Source organism: Patiria miniata, unplaced genomic scaffold (genome assembly GCF_015706575.1).
Source record: "Patiria miniata isolate m_02_andy unplaced genomic scaffold, ASM1570657v1 HiC_scaffold_20, whole genome shotgun sequence".
NCBI classification, from domain to species: Eukaryota; Metazoa; Echinodermata; class Asteroidea; order Valvatida; family Asterinidae; genus Patiria; species Patiria miniata.
This window is the reverse complement of record NW_024037059.1, coordinates 39,231,642-39,259,461: the sequence shown is the minus strand read 5'-3', so window position 1 is coordinate 39,259,461 and position 27,820 is coordinate 39,231,642. Positions and strand designations below refer to the sequence as shown.

The 27,820-nt window shown below is 41.5% G+C and overlaps 4 protein-coding genes across 4 annotated transcripts; all 4 read left to right on the top strand.

Moving 5' to 3' along the window:
• The first annotated feature begins 1,667 nt into the window (after positions 1-1,667).
• On the top strand, positions 1,668-3,496 carry LOC119728117 (perlucin-like protein). Its single transcript, XM_038200192.1, has 2 exons — positions 1,668-1,948; positions 3,256-3,496. Exons 1-2 carry the CDS (start codon positions 1,668-1,670, stop codon positions 3,494-3,496), a joined length of 522 nt encoding a protein of 173 aa, XP_038056120.1.
• Positions 3,497-9,711: 6,215 nt separating this feature from the next.
• Positions 9,712-11,704, top strand: LOC119729326 (perlucin-like protein). The gene is made up of 2 exons (XM_038201950.1): positions 9,712-10,024; positions 11,429-11,704. The coding sequence occupies exons 1-2, from the start codon at positions 9,759-9,761 to the stop codon at positions 11,634-11,636; spliced, it is 474 nt and encodes a 157-aa protein (XP_038057878.1). The 5' UTR covers positions 9,712-9,758; the 3' UTR covers positions 11,637-11,704.
• Positions 11,705-13,693: 1,989 nt separating this feature from the next.
• On the top strand, positions 13,694-16,375 carry LOC119728113 (perlucin-like protein). Its single transcript, XM_038200186.1, has 4 exons — positions 13,694-13,773; positions 14,934-14,977; positions 15,140-15,515; positions 16,138-16,375. The coding sequence occupies exons 1-4, from the start codon at positions 13,694-13,696 to the stop codon at positions 16,373-16,375; spliced, it is 738 nt and encodes a 245-aa protein (XP_038056114.1).
• A 5,362-nt stretch (positions 16,376-21,737) lies between these two features.
• On the top strand, positions 21,738-24,366 carry LOC119729329 (perlucin-like protein). Its single transcript, XM_038201953.1, has 2 exons — positions 21,738-22,045; positions 23,984-24,366. Exons 1-2 carry the CDS (start codon positions 21,777-21,779, stop codon positions 24,189-24,191), a joined length of 477 nt encoding a protein of 158 aa, XP_038057881.1. The 5' UTR covers positions 21,738-21,776; the 3' UTR covers positions 24,192-24,366.
• The last annotated feature ends 3,454 nt before the right edge of the window (positions 24,367-27,820 follow it).

The window sequence follows — 27,820 nt, the reverse complement described above, 5'->3', positions numbered from 1 at the left end:
AGGTGTAGTATCACTTGTTTCCCCGACATAAAACCTTCCACAGAAGCTACAACTCATCAGGATAATTCTACCCCTTTCATAGATTTATTCTGTATGGGCTTGTATAGAAGCTCCCATTTTGATGCCACTCTGATATTCTGAAGGTCAGTAGGTGTCGCAGTGTTGATTGGGGGTCAGCTCTATATCGTTGCGATAGTTGTACGCTTACGAATGTTTGTTCAATTGAGTATAAGGCATTTTCCAGAGGACGGTGAAGACATAGAGTAACGACGTGTGCCGCGTATTCTGGTTCACACGCATAAAAAGTGTGAAGATTTCGACACGTGAACCAGCGCGTGAACCAAAAACAAAGACAGCCGACATCAGACTTCGATAGGGGCTTCTGATGGCCCACTCTTCGACAGCCACCTGCACCAGCTGATCGTCATCCAATGACACAACTAAAGTATAACGGGAAAAAAGGTCATTGTGAGTGACACCGAAATTTACAGAAAGTTGGCTCAGGTTATCAACTGGCTGAGTTTTGAAAACTACAATGTCTTATGCATTTGATAGTTAAAAGGAGCCGCGGGAAACAAATAAACAAGATATTAACGCCTTTGGTGGTGATGGTTATCACACCAAGCTGTACCAAACAAAGTTTAATATTTACATATTAGTCGAAATAAATAGAAACTGGTGGGAACTTTTCTGTCAATAAAATGTGTTGTTATTTTGATTGATGGATATCATCACAGTTTTACATCCAAAAGTCCTTGATCTTTCCGTAATTTTACAGGATGCTTTAGATTGTCATTAACCAACATCCTAGTGAGGTTTTTCGTAAAAATTTGGTAGTTTTGTTTTTCGCTGTTTGCAAATGTTGTATACAAGTTGCGGTGACAAAAAAAAAGTGTGTAGTAAAAAAGATTATAAGGCACGTTTCTCCTGATACGTCAGTTCTCATTATCGGCGAATTAGGAGGATCAAGGGACAACAGCTCCATCTTGTATACCCTCCCCTCGTAGACATTTTGACTGAACCCCCCGAAATTCGTTTGTCTGACCATTGCAAACAAATGCCAGCATGCCTAAATGATTGCAGCTGTATCACAAGAAAATTCAAGTCAGAGAAAAGAAGTGGGAGTGTTATTTTAAAATCAGTATAAACGATTGTTTGACCAGGGCTTGAGTAAAAAAAAAAGGCGACAGGAACAAATTTTGTTTATCAACAAGTATACAGATGTCATGATTATCAGTGCAAGGCCCAACCAAACGAAACAAAAACAATTTTGGTATTCTTTTCAAAGAGATGCGGCGCGGTAATCCAACGTGTGTTTTTGACGTGTGTCTAACAGTGGCGTAACCAGGACTTTTTCAGTGTGGAGGGGGGGGGGGGGGCTGGAACATTTCATGGGGGGGGGGGCGTCATGTAGATCAATGATAATTTTTTTAGAAACTCAAAATCGTCGGCCCCCCCGGTGGCTACGCCACTGGTGTCTAATGATTTTGCCGATAAAACCACTCTTCATCACCATCTTTTCTCAATTACCATTTGCATGTTATCATCACGTACCTTTCACTCACTGCTGTCAACCACACATGGCGAGGATGATCTAGACGCTATAAAGAACCCACTGGTTTGAGGGTTTCTGGCATTCGTTTGCTTACACCAGCCAAGGCGAAACCATGATGAATCGAGTTCTCATTTTCAGCGTGTTGATGGCCGCTCTCTGCGCCCTGGCCAGCGCCGGCTGCCCCGAGGGGTACACCCAACGCAACTGGCCCGACCAGCACGGGAACTGCTACAAAGTTTTCAAAAACGCGGCACTGTGGTTCCATGCCGACCACTTCTGCAGAGCAGACGGGGGCTGGCTGGCCACCATCAGTGACGAGGACGACGGTGCGTTTGTCAACAGTTTCTTCATTTCGAACAGAGGTTACTCGTGTAACGATTGGTACTGGGTTGGGTAAGTTTTAGGCTGTAGATTAAACAACTTCGGCTGATAATCGTGTATGTGAATGAATTAAAGTTTCTGAAGTCTGAACAATTATTGCCCTATTTCTATTCGTAAGTTGAAATTCGTGTCTGGGTAATTTACATTCAATGCTTTGCTTTCCCCTCCATCGACGTTATTTATCACAGTGTAGCCTACTCAGTTTTGTCCTAAGTGCTTATGGGGGAGACGCAAATACAACTGCTTGGGCAGGACATAGTCGGTATACTGGTTCGATGATTACAAAATTATGCCGACGAAGGGCCAAAAGCCAATGGAAACTTGAATCTTCTAGGTCTAATAACAGAGCAAAAACGAACGTTATTTTTTTCTTTGAGACATTTTAAACAGGGTGTTCTTTCTCTTTCTATAATTTGACAGAACGATTTCTAACTGTAACCACCCCTGAGACACGTGCATATTAGAATTTTATCTTTTAATTTTGCAAGACATATATGATGAGAAATCAGTTTGAGATCGGTAGAAGCGAATTGTACTTATGACCTTTACATCCGAATGATCGTCCCTAGGTCTCCTTGTTCGATTCCGTTTGTTTTCACATTGTGCACTTGCGTGAGAACGAAAATGAAAATCACGCGAAGATTTACCAAACTATATCCGATGGATTCTAGATTTACTCGGTTTTGCGTGAATACAGTTCTTATCAACGGCCGTTAAAGATTTGTTTTTAAATGAGAATTAGTCCCTAAGTTAATTAAAACAATATTTGTGTGTGTCGAGAAAGACATTTTAGTCTCCCATTTAAGTTTCAGTTATTACCAAAATACCGCCACAAAATTATTTCATAAATTTTCATCTGTGTACGTGTGCTCTGAGTGTCACTAGTTCACATCTATTTTGGAAAGTGCGACGTCAATGTTTGGCACGACATTTTTCTTTCACGTCATGCAAATTTCAGTTTTCATCAACAGACCTGAGACCTAATGACGTCACGCTTTGTTTACATGTGCGCTTTCCAATGTGGTAGACGGTCCCTATTTCGTCTGGCGTCCCGACTTCGCTCCCATAGGAAATCGCATATGTTAAAAAAGCCATTACGTCATTGGGTCTCTGGTCTATTGAGGTGCTGGTAACAATTTTACCAAGGTCTTTTGCCGAGGGTGAATTTCTTGTGAAATAAAACTCCGACTTTTATACGCTAATTTTCCTATTCGAGGGGTCCGGAAGTGCGCCATCACGGGTCGACTTTCAGGCTCTATTGGTAAAGGTATTCAACTCAGTGGTAACTCTTACGTCATGATTTTACACTTAACTGACAGGGGTACTGACGCACTTCATGAAGGCATTTGGCGATGGCAACAAGATGGTAGCGTGGCCACCTACACTAACTGGGCCGCCCGCCAACCCGACAACTGGTGGGACGAAGATAGTTTGATGGTGAACAGCGCCACCAGAGAGTGGAACGACATTCAAATGGACGACCTTAGAGTAGATGCTCCGGAAGTCTGCTTCGTGTGCGAGATGTACCCGACGGAGAGGCAGTGTAGTATTGTGGCTTAGAATTAAGCTGTACAAAGCAATGATAATAACAATATCAAATTAGAATTCGAAAATATAATGATCAATCATAATTGAAATCAGTTTTCAGAATCTAAGCCTATATTTATGAACAACTATTTGAAATATCAATTTGTCAGGAGTGTAGAGTTCACAAATCTTTCTTTCCCCGAAACTTATCACCATTCACTGTGAAGCGTGTTGGATATGCTTCTCTCTTTTATAGGCACGAAGAAATGGGACAAATGTTTACCTAAAATAAACTGTAGATTCTTTCCGTAATGCTTACCTGTATGCCTTTTGGTTTAAAAGCGCTGGCTGGAATGAAGCCAATGATTTTAATGTTCAGTCTTCAAGAAGACATTTTCCTTTCTGATTATTTACGTCACTTATTAAGTGTATCCGTACCGTGTTTGCTGCCACCATGTGTCCAAAGGCCACCAGTTTTGGTCTCAAATCACCAGATTCAAATAATATCTGACCCGATGGCGCCCTTTCCGAAGCCTCTTTAATTAAAGACACCAAGCCTCTGTCAGCAACAGTGTTGTTCTTTTACTCACTGAACCAACAAAAATTTATTTCGATTGATCGGGAGTTTTAATCTTGTGTTTGATTTAACGTAAATAAAATAAACTGGATAATTTATTCAAGGCAGCCAAAGCTCTCAAATTGTGTTATTTGTAATTCCCTTCAATGACAATATTATTATTCAGATAACAGTAAGAATTTCTAGAAAAGTACCAGATTAAAATTGTGAAAGAAAATCACAAAACGAGTCAGTGGGCTTACGGTCGAAAATGACTCCCCATATGCAATTTCGGGTATATTCTTTGAAACTCTCAGGATCACTAGAGGATACCTCAAGAAGTTCCAAACCACTGGATGCCATTTTTTTCTGACCCTTTTGTGGGCGTGGCCATTATTTTAAAAAGTGGGGGGCTTCGCGCGTAAAAAATTTAAAAAAAATTTGGACAGTTAACTCAAGTGCTACATCACAAGAAAAAAAAATTCCACAATTGTGTCTCTTTTGGGGTGGGGCAACCTTTTAAAAAAGTGGGGGCACACGTTGCTAACAGAAAATCGACCTGTAACAGGCAATCTTGAACTTTTTTTGTTTTGTTTTTGTATTTGTTACACTCCCTTATAATTTGGTGTGGAAAACATGTTTACATGTCAACTCATAAATTCTTTGGTTCCCATTTAGGGGGTTGTGTCACATTTTTTTTCATAAAAGGGGGCATACGTGTATTCCAAAATGAAGCTTTATGGACAGTTAAAGATTTTTGGCACATTTTTTCAAACTCTCACAAAGACCTATGGACACCTCAACAAGTGAAAAACTGCTCCACCCTACTCCCCCCCATTGGCCATTAAAATGGCAGCCTTTTTTAATATATCGTGCATATATTGTACACATACAAGTTGACAAATAATCGATTTTGAGAGACATTTATGTTTTGAAATAAATCTCCATAACTCAAACTTCAAGAGAGTGGGCTCCAATTTGAGCTAAGCAGAGTTTTGAGTTAAGCCGGGTTGTATATCAGTGTAATAGAAGGGAATAGAGTCCTTGTTTGACTTAACAGGAGGTTTGGGTTATCAACAGTTTGACATTTTGAGATTTCACTGTAGTTTATTTTGTCCTGACAACAATGTTGACCTCGTTTTATCACACACAAACTGCAACAGCCTTTTTAATTTCAAATTTATTTATCATCACTTCATTTATAAAAATGATATTATTAAATGTGGTACTCGATCATTGGAAATAACGTTTGAAAATGACAAAGTTCAATATTAAGAGTAAAACTTATCAAACTTGGGTGATTTAGTGAATCCTTTATAAGTCACTTGTAATTGGACAACATATTTGGCATTTAATATCCATGACCTTATTTAGTAATAGAAAAGTGTGAGACTATATTGTCAATAGTTTCAGAATCCAGATTACACAAGATGGATTACACAAGATTTGTTTCACTTAACAGTTTTAAATTTGGCATATCACCATAAATGATATGATTGGTGATATATCAAAAGGATTTGTAGCCACCGAGTAGCAGATTTTCACTTGTTGAGGTGTCCAGAGGTGTTTGTGAGAGTTTGAAAGAATGGACAATAATCCATATGGGCTCTCACAAGCTTCCTTTTGGAATACACGTATGCCCCCTTTTTATGAAAAAAGTGTGACACGCCCCCAAATGGAAGCCAAGGAATTTATGAGTTGACATGTTAACGTTTTTTCCTCGCCAAGTTATAATGGATTGAAACAAAAACAAAACAAAAACAAAAAACCTCAAGATTGCATTTTACAGATCGATTTTCTGTTAGCGACATGTGACCCCCACTTTTTAAAATGTTGCCCCACCCCCAAAAGATGCAAAATTGTTGATTTTTTTCTTGTGATGTAGCACTTAAGTGAACTGTCCAAATGCGAAAAAAAAGTAATTTTTTTAAATTATTTTTTGCGCGCGATGCCCCCCACCTTTTTAAAATCATGGCCACGCCCACAAAAGGGTCAGAAAAAATGGCATCGAGTGGTTTTGAACTTCTTGAGGTATCCTCTAGTGATCCTGAGAGTTTCAAAGAATGTACCCGAAATTGCATATGGGCCACCACAAGCCCAGTGACATTATGGTGCAACCAAAAGCCACGAAAGTCGTCAACCACCATTGCTGAAGTGTATTAGAATTCTTTTTGTTACCTTTCTGTCTCTTTCTTACGCAAAACACATGAAAGAATTAATAAAACAACAACACAATTTTAACCCACACAGTTATATAGGCTCTAGGCCTATATAATAAGGTGTAGTATCACTTGTTTCCCCGACATAAAACCTTCCACATACAGAAGCTACAACTCATCAGGATAATTCTACCCCTTTTATAAATTTATTCTGTATGGACTTGCATAGAAGCCCCAATTTTGATGCCACTCTGATATTCTGAAGGATGTCAGTAGGTGTCACAGTGATGATTGGGGGTCAGCTCTATATAGTTGCGATAGTTGTTCACTTACGAATGCTTGTTTAATTGAGTATAAGGCATTTTCCAGAGGACGGTGAAGACATAAGAGTACCGACGTGTGCCGCGTATTCTGGTTCACGCGCATAAAAATGCGTGAAGATTTCGACACGTGAACCAGCGCGTGAACCAAAAACAAAGACAGCCGACATCAGACTTCGATAGGGGCTTCTGATGGCCCACTTTTCGACAGCCACCTGCACCAGCTGATTGTCATCCAATGACACAACTAAAGTATAACGGAAAAAACGTCATTGTGAGTGACACCCAAATTTACAGAAGGTTGGCTCATGTTATCAACTGGCTGAGTTTTGAAAACTACAATGTCTTATTTATTTGATAGTTGAAAGGAGCCGCGGGGAACAAATAAACAAGTTAACGCCTTTGGCGGTGATGATTATCATACCAAGCTGCACCAAACAAAGTTTAATATTTACATATTAGTCGAGAAATAAAGAAATAAAAAGTCAAGAAATAAAACTCCGACTTTTATTCGCTTATTTTCCTATTCGAGGGGTTCGGAAGTGCGCCACCACTGGTTGACTTTCAGGCTCTATTGGTAAAGGTATTCAACTCAGTGGTAACTATAACGTCATCATATACTTAACTGACAGGGGTGCTGACGCACTAATTAATGAAGGCACGTGGCGATGGCAACAAGATGGTAGCGTGGCCACCTACACCAACTGAGGCCCCCGCCAACCCGACAACTATCGGGACGAAGATAGTTTGATCGTGAACAGCGCCACCAGAGAGTGGAACGACGACAAAATGTACAACTTTGGACTAGGTGCTCCGGCAGTCTGCTTCGTCTGCGAGATGTACCCGACGGAGAGGCAGTGTAGTATTGTGGCTTAGAATTAAGCTGTAACAATATCAAATTGGAATTCGAAAATATAATGATCAATAATAATTGATATCAGTTTTTAGAATCTAAGCCTATATTTATGAACACCCTAACGACAACTATTTGAAATTATAAATTTGTCAGGAGTGTAGAGTTCACAAATCTTTCTTTCCCCGAAACTTAACACCATTCACTGTAAAGCGTGTTGGATATGCTTTTCTTTTTTATAGGCACGAAGAAATGGGACAAATGTTTACCTAAAATAAACTGTAAATTCTTTCCGTAATGCTTACCTTTATGCTCTTTGGTTGTTTAAAAGCGCTGGATGGAATGAAGACAATGATTAGAGTGTACATGCAGTGTTCAAGAAGACCTTATTAAGTCACTTATTAAGCGCCATGACCTGAGAAATGACGAAGTCTATCCGTACCGTGTTTGCTGCCACCATGTGTCGAAAGGCCACCAGTTTTGGTCACAAACCACCAGATTCAAATAATATCCGTCCCGATGGCGCCCTTTCCGAAGCCTCTTTAATTAAAGACACCAAGCCTCTGTCAGCAACAGTGTTGTTCTTTTACTCACTGAACCAACAAAAAATATATTTCGATTTATCGGGAGTTTTAATCTTGTGTTTGATTTAACGTAAATAAAATAAACTGGATAATTTATTCAACGAAGCCTAAGCTTTCAAATGGTGTTATTTGTAATTCCCTTCAATGACAATATTATTATTCAGATAACAGTAAGCATTTCTAGAAAAGTACCAGTTTAAATTGTGAAAAAAAAATCACAAAGCTACATACTTTCGTCACATAACAAAAAAATGGCATTATGGTGCCACCAAAAGCCACGAAAGTCGTCAACCACCATTGCTGAAGTGTATTAGAATTCTTCTGGTTACCTTTCTGTCTCTTCCTTACGCAACACACATGAAAGAATTAATAAAACAACAACACAATTTTAACCCACACAGTTATATAGGTTCTAGGCCTATATGATAAGGTGTAGTATCACTTGTTTCCCCGACATAAAACCTTACACATACAGAAGCTACAACTCAACAGGATAATTCTACCCCTTTTATAAATGTACTCTGTATGCGCTTGTATAGAAGCTCCAATTTTGATGCCACTCTGATACTCTGAAGGATGTCAGTAGGTGTCACAGTGACGATTGGGGGTCAGCTCTATATCGTTGCGATGGTTGTACGCTTACGAATGCTTGTTTAATTGAGTATAAGGCATTTTCCAGAGGACGGTGAAGACATAAGAGTACCGACGTGTGCCGCGTATTCTGGTTCACGCGCATAAAAATGCGTGAAGATTTCGACACGTGAACCAGCGCGTGAACCAAAAACAAAGACAGCCGACATCAGACTTCGATAGGGGCTTTTGATGGCCCGATCTTCGACAGCCACCTGCACCAGCTGATCGTCATCCAATGACACAACTAAAGTATAACGGGACAAAACGTCATTGTGAGTGACACCCAAATTTACAGAAAGTTGGCTCAGGTTACCAACTGGCTGAGTTTTGAAAAATACAATGTCTTATGCATTTGATAGTTGAAAGGAGCCGCGGGGAAAACAAATAAACAAGATAACGCCTTTGGCGGTGATGGTTATCACACCAAGCTGTACCAAACAAAGTTTAATATTTACATATTAGTCGAAATAAATAGAAACTGGTGGGAACTTTTCTGTCAATAAAATGTGTTGTAACGTTATTTTGATTGATGGACATCATCACAGTTTTACACCCAAAAAGTCCTTGATCTTTCCATTGGTATTTATCTTCAAAGGAGAGAAAAAATTCTCGCAATGTATTAGATGTGAGCAGTGGCGTAGCCAGGAATTATTCAGTGGGGGGGGGGGGGGGGGGGGGGGGCAAGAGCGCTGGGGGGGGGGGCGGCTGGAACATTTCATGGGGGGCGTCATGTAGATCAATGATATTTTTTTAGAAACTCAAAATCTCAGTGGGGGGCGACTGGGGGGGGGTGACAAGGTTTCATGGCCCCCCCTCCTCCCCCGTTGGCTACGCCACTGGATGTGAGGAAAAAAACATGTTCAATTAGTCTCTTATTTGTCGATGAAATAGTTTGAGGAAATGCGAACAGGTCTAGCCAGGGAACCAATTCCTTCAAAACGGATACCTTGGTGTTGACGTGCATTAATAATTGAACAGCGATTCTTTGTTCAAATTTGATGAGCAGGAGCTGTTGGCTGCATTGTATCCCCCGCATTTGCCGCAATAGTCTGAGCATCACCCGTTCACCCACGGAGCCCAGTCTCCTGTGTCTATTACATTGCAGCAATGGCTCTCTTTCCCTCTATAAATAGAAGAGACGGTCACCAGAAACACATTCTCGCGGTCAGGTTTGTCGACAAACAGCAAAGATGTCTCGACTGCTCCTTCTTGCGTTCTTCCTGGCGACAATCGCCGCGATTGTGAGCGCCGAGTGCCCTGGCGGCTACACACAGCGAGAGAATGGTGGCAACTGCTACAAGGTGTGGCATGACTTTCACTGGTACCGCTACGCGATGTCAGCGTGCGAAGACGAAGGCGGTTGGTTGGTCACTATCCGAAACGCCGAAGACCAGGCCTGGGTCAACAACTTCTACAAACAACGCCAGGGGCACTGCCATGATGACTACTGGATTGGGTGAGTCGATAAGTCATATAACATTAACAGCTGGATGATGTACCAGGTTTTTTTTCATTCTGTTTTTTTTTACCAAAGTAACCTGATGACAAACAGAACATACTGTTCGAAACGTCAAGTTAAAACAACTGATACTTCTCAGAATCACGCAACTCAAAAGATGTATCATTCACATGTGTATGTTACCGCAAACTTCCCATTAATTAACCCATTAATTTAATACAAAAACAAAAGCTGATTTAAGGGCGCAGACAGATAGACTATTCCTTACTTGTACATGACTTTTGTGTGCAAGATTGTTGAACATGCAAATGTAATGGTATCTAAGTGAGAGAGTTAGCAGGTACATGGGAGTGTACTGTTCGACACTACGGGAACGAGGCTGGAGATCAAACCCATTGATCTCTATTAGAAAGATAATATTTTTTCTAATGGTTATCTATGGCATAACGCGCTTATGTTTTAGCAAAGAGCCATTATAATTGGCTATATACCATAATCGACGTCTGTCCGACCACTCTGCGTTTGTAACTCAATAAACGCGAACCTCTAGTTGACTAACGTGTCTCATATCAATACACGTGCAGGGTGAGCTTTGACTCTGTGAAATACATATTCATTGGTTGTATTGCGCATGCCTAAGAGAAGGTAATTATAATTGAACCATCGCCGTTTGCGAGTTGGCCACGCCCCTTAGACAACCCTATGGAGTTTTTGTACGCTAAGTTTTGTTTGTCTCAGATGTTGCGTGTTCCGCGTCTATTAATATGTCATGTAATTGGACAATATTTCACAAGCTGCGTTGACGCAACCTCGTCCCCAGTGCTTACTTTATTTCCAACCTCGTTTCCAATAGTAGACCCTGGATAGGAAACTTTCTTCCTGTATCCTGATTCGATATCGCAATTGGCCAGTAATGGATTTTTATCGTGTACTTGGTGTTATTATTCACAACGTGCAGTACGTGTTTTCGCGTTCATTCGTCCACGCCTTCTCGAAAATACTTATTTCCTTTCCAGTTTGTTCATATTAATATGAAATGTGATACTGCATGTTGTCTCGATAAGATCGTAACGGTTTAATTTTAAAAATCGTGTTTTCGTAACTCACGCGCGCTCGTGCTGCGACGAATTGACTCTGTTTTTACCCCAGACACCGCATACAAAAACAAACGCTAATGTAAAGCCTATCCAAGGCACCACACTATTCCTCATTTGCATACGTACGTGTGCAAAAATCTTTCACATGCAAATGATCCAATACCAGGGTGAGAGAGCAGGTAGTGATGGGCGCGTACTGTTCGACACCCGATAGTCACAATGCAAAAACGATGAACATTCACGATAAGGGTATCAGATTTAGCTAAACTTTGACCTTTCACCTTCCACACACACACACACACAGGGCAAACGACTTGCAGGATGAGGGGCATTTCAGATGGCTTCAAGATAACAGTGACGTCACGTGGGCTGTTTGGAGATGGGGCGAACCGAATGACAGCAGTGGTGAAGATTGCGTGAACAACAACTTGTATTGGAATGCGTGGAACGATGCTGGCTACGAGTGGCAGACATACTGCTTCGTCTGCGAAATGTTCCCAAAATCTTGTTAGAGACATTCAACAGAAGATAAAACCTGATTTTTTTTTTCGAAAACGACGTCCAGCCAAGGGTTGCTTAATATTCAATGAAGCAAACATTAGTATTGCTTGATTTTCCAGTTGATGTGAACGCTCATATTTGTTCAAAATAGACCCCAAAACAACCGATACTGTTCGTGGTGTTTTCTAAACGACTTTAATGATAATTTGTCTAATGATAGCGATAACAAGGTCAAGGGTGTGAAAAAAATCTTCTAGAAGACAGTTTCCTTCAAACTGTAACGGATATACCTCTATCCAGATCGTTAGTACGTGACTTCGTCATGGGCCTTACTCACGAGTCGGCCATATTGAATTAAAAATGAGGTGAAATCTTAATGTTTTGACCTTGCGAAGAGAAATGAAACCAAGTTAATTCCTAATAAACTCCAGTCTGCTTCAGTGAATAATTTGTCATTAAAGTTCAAAGCCAGATTAAAAACAAAATGACCGTAAAGAAGGCTGTATTGTGCCTGCATAAATAGTCTGGCGCTATCTCATTCAACAGATAACAATTAATGAAATTCATTCAGGGAGCTCGACAAAAATGGCCAACTTGTGAATAAGGCCCCTATCCGGTTCGTTAGTGTGACGTCACCTCCAGCACTTTCTGCACGATTGGAACCGGAAGTTAACGCAGCTCGAGCGTTTGCAGCCAATGGGCGCTAGTAATCAGTGGTGTGCGCGCGTGTATGACGTTTTCACTAACGAACCGGATACAAGCGCGCACTACTGATTACTGGAGCGCCCATTGGATAATCAGAAATCACTCGAATTGAGTTAACTTCCGGTTACAATGGTTCCAATGCTACGTAATGTGCAGTGGGCGTGGTTTAAACTGGTGACGTTACATTAGCGAGCCAGACACTGCACCTTTTTTGACTCAGTAAAGGCATAGTTCCCGTAGATATCAAAACAGCATCAATAACTTAATTGAAATTTGATACTTAATTTTACTATATCAATAGAGAAATGGGAATAAGCTCTTATTTTGGCCAATGTTATAATTTTGAGTGACAAAATAAAGGACGACCTCGATTTTGGAGTCACTTTAGTCTGTAAATCTTTAATGCTTGTTGTTTTGTGTTCCCTCAATAATTACGTTCATTGGAGAGTTATTCCAAAGTTATAAAAATGAAAACTTTCCCGCTGAGCGTTCCCTTATACCTGGCCCTATCCGTTTAATATTGATCGAAGCCTTGGGAGAAGCTGGGTTACGTCAGTGACCTATGCAGTGGCGTAGCACGGTCATTTTTATTGGGGGTGGGGGAAATTTCTTGAAAAGGGCACTTGCACATCCGTTGTGAAATGAAAACACGTTTTTTTCTTCTGGACACTTGGTCTCCGTATAATCAAAAAGGGGGAGGGGGCTGGTGCCATCTGACGATGGGGGCGCTGTTCAAAACCGACGATTATGCACACTAATGGACAATATATGGTGCTTTTTAAGGGCGATACGTGCGTGCAATTAACAAAAGGGCACCAGGAACGGCCGATGACACACAAAAGGGCATCACTTCTTGTAAAAATGTCACTTGTTCAGAAAAAAGGCACTTCTTAAAAAAGGGCACTCTTTACAAATTATCTGGGGGGGAAGCGCTGGTGAAAAAAGGCATTTCAATGGAAAAGGGCAGTCTTTAAAAAATATTGGGGGGGGGGGGTAATACCACCCTTACCCCCCCCCCCCGTGGCTACGCCTATGCTATTATGCCCAACAATTCTCAACAAACAAACAAACAAACACCCCACCCAACGAACAAACAAACAAACAAACAAACACCCCTATAGGCTTCTTGAAAGTTTGTTACTTAAATTAATAACACACTGTCACGCATAACCACTAAAATAAAGATGTCCAAAAAAACCCAAAATAATATGCACTTGTCAATTTTGAGCCTCGCCTGCCCCACCAAAGGAAATAAAACACGTTTTTGTAGGTTAAATTTCCCAAGGGTCGTTAGAACGAAGGTTCGTTAATCCGAAGGTTCAATGGTACGATGGTTCGGTAGACCGAAGGGCGAACCATAAAAATGGCCGCCTTCTCGCTGGGTGTAGCCGTCAGGGCACTCGGCGCTCACAATCGCGGCGAATGTCGTCAGGAAGATCTCAAGTAGGAGCAGTCTTACCATCTTTGATGGCACCAGCTTGGTGATCATCCCCCATATACAGAGCCTTTGTGGTTGAAAATACTACCACCGGCCCCTTTTCATCAAAATAATTTGGACAAAAAGAACCGCCGTTATTAACACCTGCTTGCAAAAGCTTTGTAATCGTGGACGGCAGGCGGACGAAATTTTTTTGGGGTCTCCGTATGGTGTGATAATGACACAATGGCCACGAAATGGAGATAATATCCAAACTCACGTCCGTTTTAAGCCTCGCCCGCCAATCACATTTTCTTGGCTGATCGGTTCCTACTCAACCACTTGGAAACCATTTCAATAATCACTAGATGGCCGTTTGTAAGCTTCAGAGTGAATTCTTTTTGGGTTTTTTATTTGAAGGAAACAAAAAATGTCCCATTCCAAGCTTGAGTCCCCTGGAGCTTTATTGAAGAGGGTTGAGTTAAGCGACGGTGGGACCTTGGTCCCCCTGCCCCCCCCCCCCCCCACAATAATGACGTCTCTAGCTACTTGCTATCCCTTAAATCCTAATTGAAAATAATGCACCGCTGTCTAAACCAGTACACTAGTCCAAGAGTGGAACTACAACAGATTCACAGATTCAGAAATTCGGGAAAGGCAAATGCCTGTAATATAACTATTCAACCTCGTTTCCAATAGTAAGCCCTGGATAGGAAACTTTCCAGCTGTCATTCGATACTGCAATTAGCAAGTCGACTAGTTCAAATTAAAACCACTTAATGCCATTTAAAAAAAAAACCTTTTAAGGGCGGAGTCATGTCATTGGCGGGGGGGGGGTTCCTCATTAGATAGCTTGAACTCAAATTGGAAACAGACAGGTTGATGGAAAGTATTAAGAAATGTTTCCTCTTCCCAATCCAAGACATGAGATATTTGGACACTCTCCAGATCATCCCAGCTTTTTAATGGCGATTGATTTTTTTAAAACCCAAATCATGCGACACCGAGAAACTGTTACCAAACAGGGGCTTCATATTTATGATTCCTGAAAGTACTGGTCGCCTAATTAATGGAGTTTCAGTAAAAATGGAGAACTTGGAAAACAACGCGTTGTGATGGGCATATCAGGCCCATTATGGACAGGTATATATTTCCGATACTATTTTTGGATCTCTATTCATTTAAGGGTGCCGAGTGACAGTGTGTCAATTATCGCACCTTACGAAGCAGGTATACGTGACCCAAACCTAAGCCGACATGAAGATGCCATTTCCATCTGCCTGCTACCCACGAACACGTGCTCAACATGATTCTCTTTGACTGCAGAACGTATGCAGGTATTGACGTGAATTTGACGTCCATTCTTTTGTCCACATTAATTTTGATGGGCAGGAGAAGGTGGTTGTATGTTCTTTCTCTGCAATGGCTCTCTCTCTATATATATACAAGGAACGGATAGTTACCAAATTGGTAAGGTTTGCCGACAAACACCAACGATGACAAGACTGCTCCTGCTTGCGTTCTTTCTGGCGACATTCGCCGCGATCGTGAGCGCCGAGTGCCCTGGCGGCTACACCGAGCGAGGTAGTAGTGGCAACTGCTACAAGGTGTACAACAGTTACAAAAAATACTGCATTTACGCCCGTCAGATCTGTAAAGACGAAGGCGGTTGGGTGGCCACTATCCGAAACGATGAAGACCAGGACTGGATCAACAACCTCTACAAACAGCACAGGCAGAGCCCTTGCAATCAATATTACTGGATAGGGTGAGTTGATCGCTAAGAAATAAATCTATAAGTACATGTAAATCCATAAATAGATCAACATTAGCTGTTGAATTAATGTCCGCTCATCATAAAAGGCCTACTTGGTGCGAAAGAGCGCGAACGCGGATACGTGACGTCTATAATAGGCTACTTTCCCGCTGTGAATGCGTAAAAGTAAATCACACCATAATAGTTCTGGTGAATTTCGATGCGAATTTTAGCATGTGCGCTCGCCTGAAATCTGCAGTAGATGTAAAACTCTTGTTTATCAAGTGCGCATACAATTACGAAAACCTCTGTTTAGTGGTTCTATGAAAAACCACGATGAAACACGTTTAAACACCTTGACCGACTTGAGACGCAATATTGCCGAATCGTCCAGTCTTTGAATCGGTGCGAGCAGTGGCATATATACTTGAGTGGGGAGGGTGATTGTGTCAAGCATGGTCTCCCTCCAAGGAAAAGTTTAAATAAGAAAAGAGTAGAAATAGGTGATTCAGAGCTTATGATACGGCCCCGTTTGCCAACTCGACCGTTGTACCACTCGACCGTTTTCCCCTCTCGACCGTTGTACCAACTCGACTTCAATACTAACTCAACGTTGATATTTCTACCCGAACAGAGCAAACGACCTAAAGAACGAGGGCACTTTCGTATGGCATCAGGACGGTAGCGCTGTCACATATACTTCCCGCTGGGAAGGAGGCGAACCGAACAACAAGGACAACGAAGACTGCGCACGTGTCAACAGCGACAATATGTCTTGGAATGACGAAGACTACGACCGTTCAAGGGAGTACTGCTTCGTTTGCGAAATGTTCCCAAGATCTTTCCCATGGTATTATGTAGTTAAATCGTGATCAATTATTGTCGACAAGATATCTAGTCAAAGCGTGTTCAAATTGACCTACCAAATACTTCTTCAACTTTTAAGTTATTGCGAATACTCTCTTCGTCTGACTTTAGAAGATGAACGATAAATATTATTATTTTTTAGAATATTATTTAAAGAAAAAAAAAACTTCCATACCAAAAAGCTGTTCAAAATGCCCCATGAATCCCTGGGGAAACCACTTGTTTAATTAACGAGGAATTGAAGAAAATTGAAGACCTGAAAATCTCAAGGACATGATGCCTTTCCTCAAACGGTACTGCATGCGATGGAATATCTCTATCGTGAAATTCTTTTTGACTCAGTAAAAAAAAATTGTCAGGATAAATCTACTTAATTATTCTTTTGAATTAAGAAAACGGGAAGTTACCAAAAAACCTCACATGATTGTGGCTCTTTTATTTTGGCCATTGATTGTTCTAGGACAACTGGACTATGATATTTTGAATGACAAAATAAACTACGACCTTAATTGTAAATCAAAATAAGTTTCCGGAGTTTTGCAAATCATTTGACTTACGATTAACTATAGATTGTGTATAAAAATATTCCAAAGTCTATATAAAAATATACTGCAAGTGAAACCTGTGCGATGCCCCCTGGCATGCTGGCAGTTTTTATACAGTCATTTAGTATACGGATACTTGTCAGCGTCCCCAACCAAAATGGAAGATTCCTATTGTTTTAGCAATTATAGTGACCTTGACCTCCGACCTGTCGGCTCCAAAAGCAAGAGGCTTGATGAGACTACCAAGAGAAACTCCAGAGAGAAAGTTCCTAAGTAAAGTATTTCTCAAGTTATCGCGCTGACAACATAATTGTATTGTCTCGGGCGCATTGAAATCGCACTCCCCATTGTCCCAAGTCCTCAGTCTGAATGGATAACCAACCCATACAGACACACCCACGTTTGTTTATGGTGTATTAATCGAGGATTTTCTATTGTTCCTCTTCCCTTTTTCTTTGTTTATACTCTTTCTTGCAACAGCTGTCATTGGTTTTGTACACGTTTTCTAATCGAGGTCGTCCTCGATTTGGTTCCTGTCGATTCACCGATAATGTTGCACGTGTGTGTCCTCGATTTACACCATAAACAAACGCACACATACGCTATCGCAATATCTTCCTCCGGCATACCGCCAGGGGGATAACAAAGAGAGAGAACAAAACTTTCACGTCCTGACGATGAAATCCCTGGTCGGCTACACATCAGCGCACCTAAACCAAGAGGGCATTGTTTTTGCGAACAAACTTGAGTCTGGTTCCACGACCCGAAGACTCTGATCATCGGGGGCTGGCGAATCTAAGGTCAGATAAGCGCTCGTGGTTTTGTGTTCCCTCAATAATTATGTTCATCGGAGAGTTATTCTAAAGTTATAAAAATGAAAACTTTCCCGTTAAGCGTCCCCTAGCTTATACCTGGCCCTATCCGTTTAATTGATCTAAGCATCGGGAGAAGCGGGGTTATGTCAGTGAACTATGCAGTGGCGTAGCACGGTCATTTTTATTTTGGGGGGGGGGTAAAAATTTCTTGAAAAGGGTACTTGCACATCCGAGGTGAAATGTAGACACGTTTTTTTTCTCCGGACACTTGGCCTCCGTATAATCAAATAGCGTGTTGGGGGGGGGGGGGGGGGGGGGGGAGGGTGCTGGTACCATCTGATGGGGGCGCTGTTCAAAGCCGACGATTATATATGCACACTAACGGACTCTCCGATAGGTCGTTTGCCCTGTGTGTGTGTGTTTAGGAAGTGAAAGGTCAAAGTTTAGCTTGTAAATCTGATACCGGTGTCATGTGATGTTTGGACCCTTTTTTATCATCTTTTGCCCCCCCCCCCACACACGAATAAACATTGTAGACTACATCAATTATTCTATTGCTCAGATTAGCTGATTCAGTGACAGTGAATTATGTTTTAATGATGGTCTTTTGCTAAAAAAAAAAAAAGAAGATAAATGTGGTCAGAAATTGCCTCAGATTGCACCACAGAGCGTCTAGAATCAAAAACTTAAGCGGGCCCCGAACCCCACGCCGTTTCAATAAGGTTTCGCGCTTCGCGCTCGCATTAGATCTGATCGAGTAATGTCCACCCCCCCCCATTTTAAAGAAACGATTGACACCCTGAGCTCTTACCCTCACACGTGACCTATTACTGTCTAATTATCGTAACCCATGCATGAGAAATACAACCAATAAATCCGTATTTCACAGAATTTAAGTTTTCCCGTCGCCCGGTATACGGTCAGATCGGTCCGAATTTTCAGCGCACACCTCTGTACCATGTTCCGCTGATCTGGTGAACCTGCAAAATCGAAAAGGTGTGCGGGTAGGGGGGGGGGGCGTAAGTCTAGTATTGGGTCAGGTGGCCGCAGACCCAATATTTGACAAGATCGTGAACGACTGGTCCAAAGCACCAAACTTGGCAGATAGATTCTTGTAGCCCATAGAGGAGATATTTAGAATGGGTTACATCTAAAATTATTTTGGGAAGGTTGCCTAATTTGCATAAATTGTAAACACCTGTCGTTTAATATATTTGTTTCCACATTTGGGTATATATTTGTTTTTATTTTTTGAAACATATATTTCGGTGATTTTATTTGCACATCCTTACTTCAATAACATTTTCTAAAGCATATACAGTGAAATCTCGATAAGTCAAACTTCAAGGGAACAGGTTCAAAATGTGACTCAAGCAGAGTTTTGAGTTAACCAGGGTTGCATATCATTGTTATACCATTAAAGGCGATGGATTCTTTGTTTGACTTAACAGTTGTTTTGAGTTATCAGAGTTTGAATTATCAAGATTTCACTGTAAGTGACTGAATAATTATGAGGACATACTGTAGTTACGATCCAAAATTGCTAATATTACAGCTTAAAGTTGTGCGCATTCACCTTGTCTCCATATATCATCAAGTAGTCTTGCCAAACCTCAATTTTGATGAGCTTCAAATTCACCAAATTGATAACTAGCACAGTTACCCTATTAAAACGTTATGGAAAATCATGTGAACAATGAAAACATTGTGATATTAAGCCTTGAAAACAAAAACGGGGGAAAACGAGGCGTCCGTAAATTGGGCTAAAAGTAATTGAAGGGTTGCCTAACGTGGGAGACTTGAACAAGTTTAAGAAAATTCCCAAAATTATTGGTAAGCAAACGTTTTGACGTAGACGTAATTATTGAACTACATATTCTCTTAGTTTAGGGGATTTTCTTGAACTTGTTCAAGTCCCCCACGTTAGGCAACCCTCGCCTATTAAATGTTTAGCCCAATTTACGGACACTTCATTTTCCCCCTTTGTCATTTTTTTTTGGCTCAATATAAAGATGTTATCATTTTTCACATGACTTCCCATTTATTTCTGTTAAGGTAACTGTGCCAGTAACTTTGTGAATTTGAAGCTCATCAGTACTGACGTTTGACGAGACTACTTGATGATATCTGAGGAAAAGGTAAATGCGCGCATCTTTAGGGTATAATGGTAGCCATTTTTGATCTTTATTATGTCCTTATAATCAACCGGTCTCTGATATGCTTTAGGAAATGTTATTTTAAAGCAAGGACATGTAAGTAGAATCCCCATAATATACTTTTTTTTAAATACCCAAATATGGGAAAAAATATATTACACGGCAGGTATTAAAGATTTATGCCAATTAAGCACCCTTCCCAAAAGCATTTCAGGTGTCACCCCTTCTAAATATATTCTTTAGGGCTATAAGAATCTATCTGCCAAGTTTGGTGGCTTTGGACCAGTCGGTCACGATTCCGACCAAAGGCCACCTGACTATATGGAATAGACGCGTGCATGTTATTAAAACCAACACATCCAGACTGCGTTTTGGCCGTCCAGCAACCTCGTTCCATGGTATCGAGCAGTACGTTTACCGCCACTATCTGCTCTCTCACTCCGGTATTAGATATATGTTCAAAAAGCTTACATACGTTGCCACCTTCTCGCTAGGTGTAGCCGTCAGGGCACTCGGCGCTCACAATCGCGGCGAATGTCGCCAGGAAGAACGCAAGAAGGAGCTGTCTTGCCATCTTTGATGTGTGTGTGTATTTGCCGGCACCAGCTTGGTGATCATCCCTCATTATGAAAAGAGCCTTTCTGGTTCAAAATACCACCACTGCCCCTAATCGTCAAAATAATTTGGACAAAAGAACCGCCATTATTAACACCTGCTTGCAAAAGCTTTGTAATCGTGGACGGCAGGCGGACGGAAAATTTGTTTGGTCTCCGTATGGTGTGATAATGACACAATGGCCACGAAATGGAGATAATATCCAAACTCATGTCCGTTTTAAGCCTCGCCCGCCAATCACATTTTCTTGGCTGATCGGTTCCTACTCAAACACTTGGAAACCATTTCAATAATCACTAAATGGCCGTTGGTAAGTTTCAGAGTGAATTTTTTTTTTTTTTAAGGGAAACAAAAAATGTCCCATTCCAAGCTTGAGTCCCTGGAGCTTTATTGAAGAGGGTTGAGTTAAGCGACGGCGGGACCTTGGTCCCCCTGACACCCCCGCCCCAATAATGACGTCTCTAGCTACTCTAATCACGAACGGTCGGATTGCATTATGCGACGCTCAAAATTTTGTCCACATGTGCATTTCTATGGGAAGTTTTCGGATAGCATTTGCGCACATTGTCTAACTGCAGTCTTGAACAGCTGCAGCCAGATGCTTTATACATAGGTCATAGGCCACTTCCTTCACAAGATTCTGTGAAGCTCACCAGAGTATCCCAGCGTCCTGTTTGCAGGGCGGAGGGTACGAGCGAAGGGGAAACAATACCACGTCCTCTTTGAATTCAAACACTCGTGAGGGGTAAAGCTACCGAGACCCCATCTTGTTAATCGAAAGTCGAAAAAAGGCACGAAACGCCAATAGATGTGACCCGAAACTTTTACAAAAATCAGATACTTAATAATGGGCTTCTTGAAATTAGTGGCTGCCAATTAAACTGTGTTTTGAAAATGAGCTGATACAGATATTTTCCTTTGATGGGCAGACGAGGACTAAAATGGACAGGTTGATATATGTTTATGTTTCACGGACCTCTTTATTCGTTTAGCTGTTATGAGTGACAATGTGTTAGTTATCGCGACCTACGAAGCGCGGTAGCTGAGACCCACTGAGCCGCAGCCCTCCATCTACCTGCCCTACATGTACCCTTGCTCCTACATTCTCTCCCACTGCAAATCTCTTATCTTACAGGTGTTGGCGTACATTTGACGGCGATTCTTTTGTTCAGATTTGATGGGCAGGGACCTGGCATTTTCAAGCACGACTTTCGCTCTATATATAGAAGGGATGGTTACCACACTGGTGAGGTTTGCCAACACATCACACCAGAGATGGCGAGACTGCTCCTGGTAACGTTCTTCCTTGCGACTTCGGCAGCGATTGTAAGCGCCGAATGTCCCGGTGGCTATATTCAGAGAGAAAGCGGTAACTGCTATAGGGCGTGGCAGGAACAAAAGCACTCGTGTTACTACGCGCGAAACCGCTGCGAAGAAGAAGGAGGTTGGTTGGTCACTATCCGAAACTATGATGACCAGGTCTGGGTCAACAACTTCTACAGACAGCACAAGGGGGGCCCGTGCGGGGATAAATATTGGATTGGGTGAGTTGATATAAAACATATATAACAGTTCGATTAATATGCAAGTTGGATCTGTATGCGAATGCCAACACGTAGCGATTGTGACTCCAGGAAACATGCGAAATTCACCGGAAGTGAAATGTATGAAGCCCGGGAAGGGACAGGGTGGATTTTTTTTTGGAATTTCCTAATTCGTTCGCACGAATTACTAATTCGTTCTCACGAATTACTAATTCGTTCGCACGAATTGCTATTTCGTTCGCACGAATGCCTAATTCGTCGGAACGAATTACTGGAGTTATTCGTGCGAACGAATTGGTAATTCGTGCGAACGAATTACTGGAGTTTGCTAATTCGTTCCCACGAATTAGTAATTCGTGGGAACGAATTAGTAATTCGTTCGCACGAATTAGTAATTCGTGCGAACGAATTAGTAATTCGTGCGAACGAATTAGTAATTCGTGCGAACGAATTAGCAAACTGCCAAAAAAAAATCCACCCTGTCCCTTCCCGGGCTTCGTAGAAATGCGAGTATTTTGTTGTGATGCCATAAATTTGCGTTCGTTTTGGCGCCAAGTACGCACCGGGGTTCGGTTCGAAGGCAATCGCGAACGTGAATTTTCTAACGAGAAGGCTTCATAGCAAGGGCGGATCCAGGGGGGGGGGGCAAAGGGGGCCACGCTGTAATTTTTTGACCCACTTTTTTGGGGGACCAAATATTTTTTTGGCCCCCCCCCCAAAAATTGTCTTCTGGATCCGCCCTTGCTTCATAGTGGCAATATTCTGACACAATCATATTTAACACTGACGAATTTCGCTTGGAGTGTTGAGGCCGCTATCGACGAACGCGAATGGGCTCCGTGCGTCGACGAAAGAGGGCGCCCTTTTACCTAGCAACGGCGTCCCATTGGCGGGACATTTCGCTGGTTGACGCGCACTGTTCCTTGTGTGTGACGCACGTACACCAGGGGATTTGAACTATGTACACGCAGTGGCCGCGCTTCGCAGCAAATGCAGTCAGGCAAGATGGCGTTGGTCGGTCATCCCCAACTGTACTCTCTTTGCCGGTGAGGGGTACTTGTGAACGGAGCGGATCATGGTTGACCCAGCTAAACACAAACGTGGATATGACCTTCCCTTCTGATGTACGCCTATCTGATGTGTCCATAGCTTAAACGTGCTTATTTGCGGATAACATTTTTGATTTAAGGGTTTTTTTCATACACCCCTTAAACATTTACTGACTTTTCCAAGTTATATAGACAGGTGCAGGGTAAAACTTGAACTCCGTTATGAGACACGGACTTATTGGTTGTATTCCGCATGCCAAAGATAATAGACCGTTATCCTTCTGCCACCATTTCAGTCGTGTTCCCCGTATCCAATAACAGTTCTGATTGATAATGTTTTTGTGCAAAAAGGAACCAGACTATTTTCCTTCCATCCTCGCTTTTGTTACCTTGATTTGAATGGGAACACATCAAGATGGCCGCAACATGATAAGGCCAAAAAAAAAGTCTCCGGTTACTGGTATGCGCGCGCGTCGCTGTAGCCATGCGCGTCGGCAAAATGAAAACGTTTTTTTTTCAATGGTAGATGTCTCAAAACCGCCAAACTCACTGGTTTAACGTGTTTTTAGATGGAGTTATGGTCGAGAATAAGCTTTATGTGGCCTCTCTGGACTCCCAATCCCATATAGGCATATTTGTACTAAGTTTAGTCTGGCACCATTTGCAGTCACCAGCCGACATTTGAAGCAAAAAAGTCGGGTAAAAAAAAAAAAAAAAAGCCGCGTCGCTGCACCACTTTTTGGGCAAGCTCCATACCAGAAACCGGAGCCTTTTTTTGGCCTAATAGTCTATTAGACAGTGACATGTCACTTGTGCGGGTAATAATCAATAAGGTAAAATGATCCATGACACCAGCTGAACTTTGACCTTTCACCTCTCATATACACAGTGCAAACGACGTATCGGAGGAGGGGCATTTCAGGTGGCAGCAGGATGACAGTGACGTCGAGTTCACCCGTTGGACAGGAGGCCAACCGGACAATTACTACAACGAAGATTGCGTAGTTGTCAACAGCAACAACATGAGCTGGTACGATAAGTGGCGCAAGGACGTGTTCTTCTGCTTCGTTTGCGAAATGTTCCCAAGATCTTGTTAGAGGAACCCATCGGTTTACAAACCTCTACCCCATGCACGGTAGCTGAAACCTGATATTTAAGAACATGTCCAGCTAAAGAGTGTTCAGTTGACCTAGACCTACGAAAAAATTATTAAAGGGAATGTACATCATTGGTTTTTGCTGTAATTTTCAGAAATGAACTATTTGAGGAGTTACTATGATAGATCAAATATTGTTATTCTGACATGTTTGAAGTTTTGTGTTCGAAAATGCTGGAAAAACCAAGAAAAACAAAAATGGTGGAGTAGTCTGGTTCCCTGACTCCACTAAAGATAAAATGGATCAATTTATAGATGCCGGAAATTTGTAAGGTAAGGGAAGCAGTCTAGCTTGCCTGCACCCGTTCATTAACATGTAACCACTAGCAAACAAACTTTTGGACTGAAAAAATGGTGAATTTAGAGCAGTAGTTGAAAAATAGTTAGGTTTTTCTAACGGTGGTCGGCCGACCACTGTTGGAAATTTACACAAAAACACAATTTTCTTGAAAATGACTTCACACCAGGTGCCATAATTTTACAGGATGTTTTAGACTGTCATTTACCAACATCCTAGTAAGGTATTTCATAAAAACTGGGTAGTTTTATTTTTTGATGTTTGCAAATGTTGTATATTCCCTTTAAACTTCTAATAACTGCGAATATGATACTCTATATATCTGTTTCTTTAATTTAGATTGAAAACAACTAAAGACACTGTGATACTTCCGGGAGAAAAAAATATTTTATCCAAAACGCCCCATGAATCCATGGGGAACCCCTTTTTAAAACGATAATTCGAGATTATAATTGCCGGGGGTTGGTCTGAAAATCTCAAGGAAAAGATGGTTTTCCTCAAACGGTTCTGTATGCGATGAAATTATCTCTATTATTACACTGTTTCTGACTCAGTAAACCTACTTTAATTATGCTCTTCCCTTGTAGAAAATGGGAATTATCACAAAAATGCATTATTTTGACTTTATTGTTTTGGCCTAAGATTGTATTAAGCAAATTGGACTGTAATAATTTGAAGGATAAATTAAAGTACGACCTTGATTGTACATCAAGATCAATTGCATTGGTTTGTAAATCATTTATTGTTTGTATTCACTCTAAAGGTTGATCGGAGATTTATTCTACAAGTAATAAAAACCGAGAGAACACAACTTTCACATTTAAAGTATGACGATGGTACGAGTAGTACGAGGCCGTCGTTTGTGCGAACAAACTCGAGTCTGGTTCCCTGACCTGAAGACTCTGATTATTCTGGCGAATCTCGGGTTAGATAAGTTGACCAGACCAGGCAAACTTCTGCTCGGGACCGAAACCAAGGGCGGATCCAGAACACATTTTTTTTTTTGGGGGGGGGGGGGGGAGGCAACACAATTGTGGTCCCCAAAAAGTGGGTCCAAAAATGACGGCGTGGGGTTCGGGGCCCGCTTAAGGGCCTCGAATTTTTTTGTTGGGATTCTAGATGCTCTGTGTTGCGATCTGAGGCAATTTCTCACCACTTTAACCATTTTTTTTAAAGGAAAAGATGGCAGTGTACGCAGTGACTTGCCTTTATTGCGACGTAACAATGGGGGGTTTTTTTTAGGGGGGGGGGGGGGAGGGGGCCCTCTGGATGCACCCTTGACCGAAACTGTCCGAAGTTTTTCGAAAAACAGTTTTTTTTAAAAACGCTCGGATATATTGTTGGTTCTCTTTCTTCTTAAGCACACAAATGACGTCTCCAAATGTCCTTAAAATATACATTGCATGAACTTCAAGTTATAAAATATTACAATGTGAAAACAGAAATCTAATTTAAATTGAAGGCTTAAAATCTGCTTTGCCTATAGATATCTTTTTCCCCTGGGAGTCGAGGATGGTATAAAATAAAAAATGGAAATGAGAACGGTTGCAAGAATATTGTTGAAATAACGGTCCAGGAAAACACAAAGTAAGTTTTGGATCCAATATGAATTGTTTGTGTAGGCCTAGATAAACAGAAAAAAAGACCAGCAACATCGTCAGACGATGTGTCCTAACACGATTGAATTCGACTGGAAAACCTGATCGATAAATTAAACTTAGAGAAAATAAGGTGGGAGATCTACGATGTCACTTAGAGAAGAAATGTTTTATATAAAACCACTCAGCTTGCAACTGGTCAATGATTATGAAGACAATATTTTATTATTAAAAGAAGTGAGAATATTTGTTTGTGGAATTGTTAATGAAAGGTATAGACACTCTGCATGGTGACTGCTCTATGTTCCGACACCCCTATGTTCCGACAACCTAGATTGTGTTACTCCCGGTTAGGGTTAGGGTTCGGGTTAGGGTTAGGGTTAGGAATAGGAATATGTGCAGTCGGAACATAGAGGTGTCGGAACATAGAGGTGTAACCCTCTGCATACCCTTCCAGTGCAAAAAAGTAGCCTCTATAGTTTAGGTCTTGCATCTGAAAATGTTTGTGACTCGAATCCATAAAGTCTGATAAAGTACATGTAATAATAAATTAAACATTTAAAAGCGAACCTTCGATACAGAATCCTCATTCCTGTACATGATAGACAAATTTGAAATCAAACCCAGTGATTCTCATTGCAAAGTAGGCCATTATTTTAATTAATTCTTTGGGAATTTGTTCTTTACCCATTATTACCACCCCCCCCCCAAAAAAAAAACCCACACTAGGCCTATCAATGCCATCGGTTGCAATAATACTTTCATTGGTAAATGCTTCTATAAATAACGGGAAGCTGTTTGTTTTTAGCGGGAGGAGTAAGGGGTTTGTGTTAATTATAATACTTATGTGATCCAACTGATCAGCCAACAGAGGGCGCTATCTCGTCTCAACGGTTGGGCTGATCCACACGAGATAAGACACCTGGCCGTCGCGAAAGGCATTGACCATGTGGCTAGTTTTTAAATCTTTGCTTTTTTTTTTTAATTAAATAAAGACCGAAGACAGTTTGTCGACCTCACACTTAGCATTCGCCTGGGTAGTGCGTTGACCTGGCCTAGGCCTGGATTAGGGCCAATGAATGACGCGCCCGGTGTTCGAGTAGGTTCACGTTACTTAACTGTCAATCAAGTCACACAAAGGCGACCTAGACATAATTATGCGAGTCAGACAATATAGGCGAGCTAGACCAAAGCGAGCGATACGAATGCAGAACCAGAATGCGAGTCAAGTGTTCGAACTGATACATTATAGTGTAGACAGTTCGTCGACCCTCCCCAACGCGCTAAGCATTCACTTATTCCTGGCCCGTATGATGACCTGGTCTAAAGACGCGGCATCAGACCAATCAGGGACCAGGAAATTCGCGCCAGGTGCTCGAATTGGACCGGGTTACCGAACTTTCAATCACGCCACACAAAATCAATCCGAACACACGTGAACAAGACAATTAAGTGAGCTAACAAAAGCGAGCCAGACAAACGCGACATAGACAAAGAAAACGCAGAGAAGGAGAGCCAGAAATAATTATGGTAGTGAAGAGTTTCAAAAGATTTGGTAAAAAAACCCAAAAAACAAGACAGTTCGTCGACCCTCCGCTAAGCATCACTTATTCTCAGCCTGCACGCTGAAGTGGTCTAAGCCTGGAAAGGAGACATTTTCGCCAGATGTCCGAA

What these genes read in the sequence shown, in the direction of transcription:
- LOC119728117 (XM_038200192.1), top strand. Translation starts at nt 1,668, where the DNA reads ATGATGAATCGAGTTCTCATTTTCAGCGTGTTGATGGCCGCTCTCTGC. An exon ending in AACGATTGGTACTGGGTTGG is followed by an intron (nt 1,949 to 3,255) that starts GTAAGTTTTAGG and finishes CTTAACTGACAG; the next exon opens with GGGTACTGACGCACTTCATG.
- LOC119729326 (XM_038201950.1), top strand. Translation starts at nt 9,759, where the DNA reads ATGTCTCGACTGCTCCTTCTTGCGTTCTTCCTGGCGACAATCGCCGCG. An exon ending in CATGATGACTACTGGATTGG is followed by an intron (nt 10,025 to 11,428) that starts GTGAGTCGATAA and finishes ACACACACACAG; the next exon opens with GGCAAACGACTTGCAGGATG.
- LOC119728113 (XM_038200186.1), top strand. Translation starts at nt 13,694, where the DNA reads ATGGCCGCCTTCTCGCTGGGTGTAGCCGTCAGGGCACTCGGCGCTCAC. An exon ending in TATCGCACCTTACGAAGCAG is followed by an intron (nt 14,978 to 15,139) that starts GTATACGTGACC and finishes TTTGATGGGCAG; the next exon opens with GAGAAGGTGGTTGTATGTTC. An exon ending in AATCAATATTACTGGATAGG is followed by an intron (nt 15,516 to 16,137) that starts GTGAGTTGATCG and finishes CTACCCGAACAG; the next exon opens with AGCAAACGACCTAAAGAACG.
- LOC119729329 (XM_038201953.1), top strand. Translation starts at nt 21,777, where the DNA reads ATGGCGAGACTGCTCCTGGTAACGTTCTTCCTTGCGACTTCGGCAGCG. An exon ending in GGGGATAAATATTGGATTGG is followed by an intron (nt 22,046 to 23,983) that starts GTGAGTTGATAT and finishes TCATATACACAG; the next exon opens with TGCAAACGACGTATCGGAGG.